Source organism: Cucurbita maxima, unplaced genomic scaffold (genome assembly GCF_002738345.1).
Source record: "Cucurbita maxima cultivar Rimu unplaced genomic scaffold, Cmax_1.0 Cma_Scf00081, whole genome shotgun sequence".
Taxonomy (NCBI): Eukaryota; Viridiplantae; Streptophyta; class Magnoliopsida; order Cucurbitales; family Cucurbitaceae; genus Cucurbita; species Cucurbita maxima.
In genome coordinates this window covers 382,197-391,348 of record NW_019272097.1, presented here as the reverse complement: position 1 = coordinate 391,348, position 9,152 = coordinate 382,197, and the positions used below count along the sequence as shown (strand labels likewise).

The 9,152-nt window shown below is 38.5% G+C and overlaps 1 protein-coding gene across 1 annotated transcript; it reads right to left on the bottom strand.

Moving 5' to 3' along the window:
- Positions 1-1,908: 1,908 nt before the first annotated feature.
- Positions 1,909-9,113, bottom strand: LOC111472639. Its single transcript, XM_023118250.1, has 9 exons — positions 8,843-9,113; positions 7,778-8,736; positions 7,299-7,651; positions 5,134-6,270; positions 4,877-5,035; positions 4,402-4,648; positions 4,231-4,301; positions 3,971-4,093; positions 1,909-2,681 (listed from the first exon to the last, which is right to left on the bottom strand). The coding sequence occupies exons 2-9, from the start codon at positions 8,655-8,657 to the stop codon at positions 2,340-2,342; spliced, it is 3,312 nt and encodes a 1,103-aa protein (XP_022974018.1). The 5' UTR covers positions 8,658-8,736; positions 8,843-9,113; the 3' UTR covers positions 1,909-2,339.
- Positions 9,114-9,152: the final 39 nt, after the last annotated feature.

The window sequence follows — 9,152 nt, the reverse complement described above, 5'->3', positions numbered from 1 at the left end:
TTTTTTTTTCTTTTTTTTTTTTTTTTTTTTTTTTTTTTTTTTTTTTTTTTTAATCACTCCCTCTCTTTTCTTACAATTAAGTGAATCTTTTAAATTAAAATCACAGGTGGGTTATCGTCATTGTCATGCTCGTCCAAGAAATGTAGGGGTGTACATGGTTCGGGTTGGATTGAGTTGAGAGATTTTTTTTTTTACCAAACTCAAAAGTTTGGTAACCCAACCCGACCCAAAATTTTTCACAACTCAACTATCTCTTTTCGGGTTGGGTTCTACTGTTGCTAACTTTTCTAAGTTTTTTTTTATTTAAATTTTTATTTATTAGCAATTCATAATTACTCAATATAATCTTAGTGTTCCAAACTCTTTATTTGATTCATGTTGTATTGTCTTATTACTGTATTTTCTACTATATGACTATTCAGTGAAATTATGTCAAAGTTCTAATCGATCTCTATAAGTATTTCTTCCTAAAAAATTCAAACGGTGATTTACTTGGTGGGTTGAATTATCGGGGTTGGTTCAAGCTCATTAGAAATTATAATTTTTCTAAAATTCTTCAAATATGTCCTAAATTAAATCAAAAGAATAAAATTGGTGATAATGGGTCGAAAACGGACTCCATGAGTCTTAGAAACCATTAAAAAAAATGGACGAGATCAAAGAAATTAATTGTTGATCGTACGGTCTGAAAGTAGCTGTTCACGTCACTAACCCCGTCCTCCTCCTTATCCTTCCTTTTTTTTAGATTTAATGTAGGGTCGGTGCATATGAAATTGATCTCACTTACGTAGGAAAGTGGTGTGTACCAAGTGAAGCCCAAGATATACGAAAGTGGTATGAGCCCGGTGGGCTCAACATACCCATCCCGAACATATTACACGACCCTCAACAAAAAAGTCATTTATTAGCTATTTTTAGTACTCGACTTTTTTTAAAAAAAATATTCATTTTCAGACAAGAACCAAGACATACTAGTCGATTGACGGTAATTGAGCCATATTAGAGTTTAGCTTCCATGTATAGTTTTCGTGTTCGATGCTTAAAGTATGAAATATTTGTACTATCTGATGCTTTATGGCAAAAACTTAACAAAATGCTTGAAATTATGTACATTTGTGAGATTAAGTCGACTACAAATGACCTCAATTCAGTTTATTGCCAAATTAACTGTCAACATCGTCTGTAAAATAACACGGACGAGAAAGAAAAAGGAATTAAGAAATCCTCCTAGCCCAACCCTAGACACTCTAAAATCTTTTTTCAATATCTTCGGGTCCCTATAGAAGGAAAAAGAATTTTGTGTTCTTCCTTTCGCTTTCGGGGAGGGAGGATTAAGAAAATCCTATTGATGGGAGCTTTCTCCGAGAAGCATGAAAAAAAAGGCTCGAATGGTATGATCCCTTCGTCACCCCATAATGAAAGGGGCAATCTCATAGTTCTTGGTCTATCAAGATGCATTGTTAGGTGCTCCACTTTATTTTCCCATTGATGCCGAACCTAAACCTGTGCCCAAGAGATAACTGTCCATATTGATAAGGAATGTATGAATTCTCGAGAAGAGAGGAGCCAAGGTGGTCCTCCAAAACCGCCCAAATCCCACAAGTGAATAGGTGGTCCTCCAAAACCGCCCAAATCCCACAGGTGAATAGAAAGCTGGATCTACATTTGATCTCACCTGAATCAACTCTTCTATCCTCCCGTGGAGAAGTTTGGTTTCAAACCTCAATTCAAATAGAAGAAGTACGCCATGCTAATGTGCCTTGGACGATGCACATCTCAGGGTCAAGCGCTGATGAGCACATTAAACTATTCATGTGGCTGAAAGCTCTCACTGCCCAAGCACAATATACATTTAACTAAAAGATTAGGGGCTCAAATTATTCCCGAAAACAACATTAAACACGAGATTAAACACAGCAAAAAGATCTGTTTTAATTTGCTAATCAATATTATCCAATATTACATATTAAAATCTTACACATCACACCAATGTATAGCCCTTCCAACCTATTTCCACACAACCTACACAGCAAGCCCCTATGAGAACCCTACTTAACAGCAGAGTATTTGGAAGAGAAATAAGGCTAATTCTTCACTAAAATTAATACACCAAAGGTATTAGAATCAATACATATATGCACAAGTAGCAGTACTATTCACAAATTTCCATTCTAAAAAGGATAGATGAAGCAACCTGATGAAGATGAAACTAACTTAAGTAAAAGTTACACTACCAGAACTATGTAACAAAGGCTGCCCTAGCTAAGCGTGTCGTAACTCAGATACAACTACAAGAAATTACATCCACAATTCGAAGAATACCGTCCAAACTACTCATCTCAGTCATCGGAGCCAGAGGCTTCCCTTCTTTCTGAACATTCATCAACGTCCTGTAGCTCGTCCTCACTGAACACGCTTTCATCACTTGAATCAGAAAGCAGCCCAATGCCGTCGTCGTCGTCAGTAAACATCTCCATCTTGCGTCTCTTCCTAATCTCTTTTATACCTTTTCCTTGAAGAGCTAGTTTTCGTTTTCGAGTGTTCCTCTTGCGTTTCGGAAACTCTTCTTTCTGGGTCTCAAGGCCTTTACCTTCTGTTGCCTTTGCTGTTCTCCCTTTACCATATTCACTATCCTCGGATTCTTCCACATCAAATTTGCGCCTTTTCCTACTTGAATTTGTCTGGTATTGAAAATGTCTCAAAATTAGATTATCCCCATTTAAAACTATGACAACCAGCTGGAATAGTTAACCCAATACACCTAGAATGTATAATCCAGGGAGTTTTCAAAAGACCTTCTCAAGGATGTATAATCCATGAAGTTTACAAAAGACCTTCTCAATTTGCAACGAGGGAGGTATAACTATAGAAAATAAAAATATTAGACAGTTTACACCAAGATATAGCTCGGTAAACAACATTGTCGAAAATTTTTGGGTAGGTCTGTGTCTTTTCTGCAAATATTCTCTAATTTCTTTCTTTCTACAGATTCCAAAAGAAAGCCACAACGAGATTTATCCATAATATGACTTTTGCATTCTTGAAAGGGATATGCAAAAGGTTTTTCCATAATACACCTTTCTTTTTTGAAAGGTAACACAAGCGATTTACAATATAAGATTATAAAGCTTCCCTGATTTATAAATTAAAATCCTAATTCGACACCCATTGTATAAACCAATATAAATTCCCGAAGAAAACGATTTTCATGCGAACCATGGAAGTTATTTGGAGAGCCAACATAACCTTTTGCATACTACTAGCCAATTCAAACTCTTTCGTTCCTATGGCTTGGAAAGGTGCTACTCAAAAGGGTGATGAAAGCTTCTCCTTTTAAGAACCAAGTGGTTGTTTTGTGGTTCAATGTTGCAATAGCCAATATTTTGAGACAATAGTTCTAGAGAAACCAAAGAGTTGTTGGAGGAGAGATAATAGGAGTTTTGAGACCTTGCAACAATGTTTGCTTCCATTTGGTGCTCCCTATCTAAAGATTTTGTAATCTCCTTTTGGGTAGTTTTTTCTGATTTTGCTATTGTTTTGGCGAAATGGATACTTTTCTATGGCACAAAGGGCTTGGAAAGGTGCTACTCAAAAGGGTGATGAAAGCTTCTCCTTTTAAGAACCAAGTGGTTGTTTTGTGGTTCAATGTTGCAATAGCCAATATTTTGAGACAATAGTTCTAGAGAAACCAGAGAGTTGTTGGAGGAGAGATAATAGGAGTTTTGAGACCTTGCAACAATGTTTGCTTCCATTTGGTGCTCCCTATCTGAAGATTTTGTAATCTCCTTTTGGGTAGTTTTTTCTGATTTTGCTATTGTTTTCGGCGAAATGGATACTTTTCTATGGCACAAAGGGCTCAACTGTGGCTATTGTAATCTATTTCTATTGTAACTTCCATGGCACAAAGGGCTCAATCTTACAATACACCGTTGCGGAATAGAAATGGCTCAAAGACAAATAACAGGCATACCTTTGGACCGCGGTCAACCAGTTGAGCCCACTCGTGTCGATTTCTTAGACAATCAAGAACAGCTTGTGAATGACTTGAATAAGCATAGCGCTCTCCATTGTGCTTCCTCAAGTTATGCCAATGCTGCAAAGAAAAGTAGCAAAGTAAGCAAATACACAAAAAAGAAAATCTTCTAGGATTGTCCAAACAAAGAAGCAAATAGGGATGTATATGCATAAACATTCAAATAAATAAAAATTGCATATCGAAAAAAACCATACAGGCAATACAGCATTACATAGTTCTTCGTAAGTCATGCGCCTTCCTTTGCTCATAATCTCATTGATCAAGCCTACATAGAAATAAGATAGATGTCCCGAATTGTACAATTCGTTAATTTTAGGGAAATTAGACGAAAATTTTCACATATACAGTTCAGTTCACACACATACCAGGTAAAGTGTGATGAACAGAACCTTCTCCAACGGTGCCTGTATCGTCATCAGATGTGTTCCTTGGTGAATTACGTATAGATGAATTGTTATGATCATTTGCCTCCACTGATGATGATGGGCCACTACTTGCAGTATTTCTAGCATAGGCTGAAAGAAGACCTTTTTTAAGAGCATTCAGTCTTGCTTGAGCTCCATTTTCTTCCCTCTTCGAAGCTTCTGCAGAATTACTCGTCTCTTGCCTTCTCTGATCAGGGGAAAATAGAACTTCATCAGTTCTTTTAAAATCGTCAGTTAGGCTCACAAGCACTGCGAAATGTATCTCTCAAGGCATCTTTGTTTTTCATTCTAGAAGCCTATAAAATATCTAACCACAAATACTTTAAAGATAAGTCTTAGAACTAACACGTCGGCGTATCTAAAAGTAGAGTAAATTGGTACATGAGTAAGAGGGAGATATATGCATATATTTTACCGTAGCATGATCTCTTCCCCTAGAAGAAGAAGATCGCTTTATTAGCATGCTTGTTGCATTTGGAGAACCCAACTGTGGTGAGCTACCTGGCTGACGCAATCGCGGTACACGAGGAACTCTAGGTGAGCTATTGAGCTCTTGATGCAAAAGGAAGGCAAGCTGCCACAAGTCAAAGTAATTACAATACTTGCACGTAAAATCATATCAAAAGCCCATTAACAGAATTCAATAAGAATAAACTGAAATTTTTTAAGAACCTCTTCATCACTCAGAACAGCAGATGGATTTGTAGTTGCTGGAGGGCACATGGCTGTTGCATGACGCTGATTGACCTTCGATGGAGGAAGAATGTTCGTCTGGTTAGGCTTGTCAACTTTTTGTGGAAAACACGAGTCTGCACTCTTGTTTTGTGCAGTTGAACCCTTATGATTGAGATGTGACTCAACTGACTCGCTGTTGCCTGAACTGTCTGATACATGTACCATAGATGACTTAACCGTTGAGAGCACAACAGAATCTTTTAACTGCGATGCGGTTCTTTTTGAAATAGGATCTTGCAAGTCCCTAGAGTATAAGGAATTTGCTGCAGCACTTGGATGCTCTTTAACTCTTCTCCTTGGAAGTTTTTCCCTTTCTTCGTCTCTGTCAACAATTGAAGAACGTTCTTTCCTACTGCCACCACAACTTCCAGACACGGTCTCATGTTTGGCAGAAGTACCTTGTAGGTTTTCAGGATCTGCAGGTTTGGAATCATTGGATATGGATGGTTTAGAAATTATAATATTAGCCGATGCAGGGGAAGACATTCCAGCACATAGTGTTGTTTTGTGTTGACTAGGAGATACAGATTGGTGGAAAACCATTCCACCTGATTTTGATGGCTTTTCGGCGCCAACTTCAGAGCCATTTTGGGGTTTCATAGAACTAATATGCACTTTTGTGTTTCCTTCTGGCCAGTCCAATTCCTGTTTAAACTCACATGGATTACTGCATTGTTCATCAGCCTTTTCAAGACGAAAATTGCTAGCAGCTTCAGAACTTCTGTTGAATTCTGCCTTATGGCCATCCAATTGTGAACCACACACTGTACCACCAGAATTCACCTTACAACTCTCATGCATACAATCTTTACATTTCTGCAGCTCTGTAGCATCGGCATGCAACGAAGCCTGGAAGTTCAAGGCTTCTCCAGATACATCATGCTGCTTCTCTATTTTCGATTTGGCATCTGACTTCGATGAATCAACTGAATTGCCACACTTAACATCTTGATGAATTTGAGCATCCTTGATTTCATGTGCAGAGCTAGCTAAACCTTCAACAGAAGGCTTCACGGCACTCCTAAAATTTCCTTCAACACCATCGTCTAAATAGTCAAGTGCTGTACAACTCCCCTGCAGTTGAATGATCGAGTTACCAAACAATGAAAAGTAGAACAGAAGAACACGACCCCCCCAGAAGTTAATGTGTTATAAAAAGAAATAGCTCCAGAATATAAATAGCTTAACACAGGCATTAAATTCTTATATAGTTGATCATCAATCTCGGAGATTTTCAGGGTACATTTGGCTTGCAACAAAACATGTTGGTTTCTGATGGAGGACGTATTGTTTAACTCGTCCTTTCTGGGAAGGGAAGGCCCGCGAGCTACTTTTTTCCTGAGATGTATAGAAGTTTTAGAGAAGTTAAAGAGACCTTGGAGGAGGTAGCTTACGAAAAGTTAATCTCTCTTTGAGTTTCAAAGGGGAAAATAATTCCATAACCATCCATGTTATTATTTTTCATGTTTTTAACAATGGTAGCCCATTTTTGTAACTTCCTTCAATTTTTTCAAGATGATTTCATCAGAACATCGCTCCTTTTGTTTTAAGTTCTCTTTCTAAAACCGCTCCTTTTATTTTACGCTCTCTTTCTGATATTACCTTTCAGTAATTTTCATGAAGCTTGGCTTCTCTTTTTTTCACAACCCCAACACATTCTTGAAAAATTCGAAAACTTCTGTGATTATCTTCTTCACTTTCCGCCTTCTTTCTCAAAATAAGAAACCATGAATTGGTAAACAGATTAAAATAGAAGCGGGAGGGCAAAAGACTAACCCCATCCCGAGGATCATGACTATAGATTTGTATGAGTGAAGTCGGAGAGCATACGCTATCTACAGCTCCACAGTGTTATAACCACAGAAGTGTATTTTACTACAAACTACTCATTGTCATAAGAAATCCACTCAGGAGCAAGAAAAAAACTGGCTCTATATACCCCACACCTGTATGAGATTTCCTCAATACAATAATAAATTTCCTCTAAAACACTCTAGGAATCGTTGCAATCATGAAAATACGTGTGCCACTCATGCCATGCTTCCAACATAAAACCAAGAAACGCAATGCAATATAGATAATTATGCAAAAGACGGACATGCCTGCTTCATGACAACGTTTCCAACATCCTTTTTAGCAGAGAGGGGTAGTGCAACTCCATCAGTTTTGGTGGAATTCTCAACTGCCAAAGCAATTTGCACTCCATTTTCTTCCTTCGGTGCAACTGCACTGACACTATTGGTTTTAACTGTCTCAGAAGAAACAATATCAGAAGAGAGCTCAAAACTACATTTAGATTTATCGACATTTTTATTAGCCACATCATATAAATCGGATGAAGATTCTCGAACCACCATTCCCCTTGAACTCTTGTTCTTAGGATTTTCACTGTCGCCTCTGAAGTGCTTCAGATCTCTGCCCGCCGATTGTTTATCATCGTTCATGGATGTGAACACTAGTCATAACAACAGGCAAAAAAAAAAAACAGAACAAAATAAAATGGTGCCTGATGTGAAAAACCAAACACGTTTCCCTCATAATAATTTAAGATATCAATTAAGAAAGTACGATCATAAAGTACCTGTTTTAGCATGATCAATCCTCTTTTTCATGTTTGTCGCCTTATCAGAGGGTGTAGACTTAATCTTCCCAGATTGATCTTTTGATACCGAAGAGTCTTCTTTTTTGCACTTTCCAGAATGTAGTATGAGCGGTCGAAGAAAACTTCTCTCCCTCACACCATTCTCAGCACATCTATCCAAATCTTCACTTACCCCCTGCTTTTCACTCAAAAGACCATTCCTGTCACATGATACATCCTCAACTTTGCTTCTCACACCAATCAAAGCTGCAACAGGTGTGGCCAACACACTGTCCTTAGACAAAGAGAAAAGAACGCCAGCTCCCTTGTCAGCAGAATTTTCATTTTTTTCATTGTCTGTGTTATCGGGCCGGTCCTCATCCCAACAGGGGAACTCCCGGTACTGAAAATTGAATTTCTTTGGAACATACCCAGTGCAATTCCACAACTGTGGAGTAAATATCGATGACAACCCGCTAAATAAAGCATGATCGCCACCCGGAACGCCATGAACATGAACTCTTTCCTCAATTGGTATGTCAGTCCAAAGCCTAAGTGGACGCCGGGATGGCTCATTACAGATATATGCACTCTCCATGCTCATGGTTTTGGTAGGAAGTTCAACCAATAACTGCGCAACCTCGGTCTCCTCACGATCGTTCCTCTCGTTCTTCCCCTTACATTTGTCGCAAACAAAAATATCATCTCCCTTCACATAACGCGAACACCGTGTGTGCACCCAGACACCACATTCATCGCAATTAACCATTTCTTCCCCATCGTCAAAATTGACGCCACAGATACAATCCACAGTCCACGAACCATTAACCCAATCATCAGGAGGGTCCATATTCTGAAGGCGGTTCGACTGCCCCTTCATACCTATCTCAACGGCGAACTACCCAAATTGCCCAGAACTCCAACAGGGAAAGATTTTGACAAAAAAAAAAACACGAACCCTAATACAATTCCTCAATTACGGAAGAACAATTCCAAAATCCAGAACGCACAAACAGCATTCCAGCATAACCTAAATAAGTTTAAATATCGTTCAACAGGGTGTACCTGGAAATTACAAAACGATTACGACGACGATGACAAAGAAGACGAGAACTCCGCGTTGGACGAAGAACGACTGTTGTTGTGGAAGAAGAATCACTCATAAAATTGGATTGGAGCATGTCGGCAGATGCATGTAATCCGAAGAAGGCTTCTATGCAGCAGCCGGACCGGCGAAGGAAGAGAGTATGAGTTTCCGTGTAGCCACCGGGTCGGTGAAAAGCGTGTAAAGAAGACATACATCCGTATTAATAAAAACAGATTTATCTTGACGTGCCCTAGTTTTTTTTTTTTTTTTTTTTTTTTTTTTTTTTTT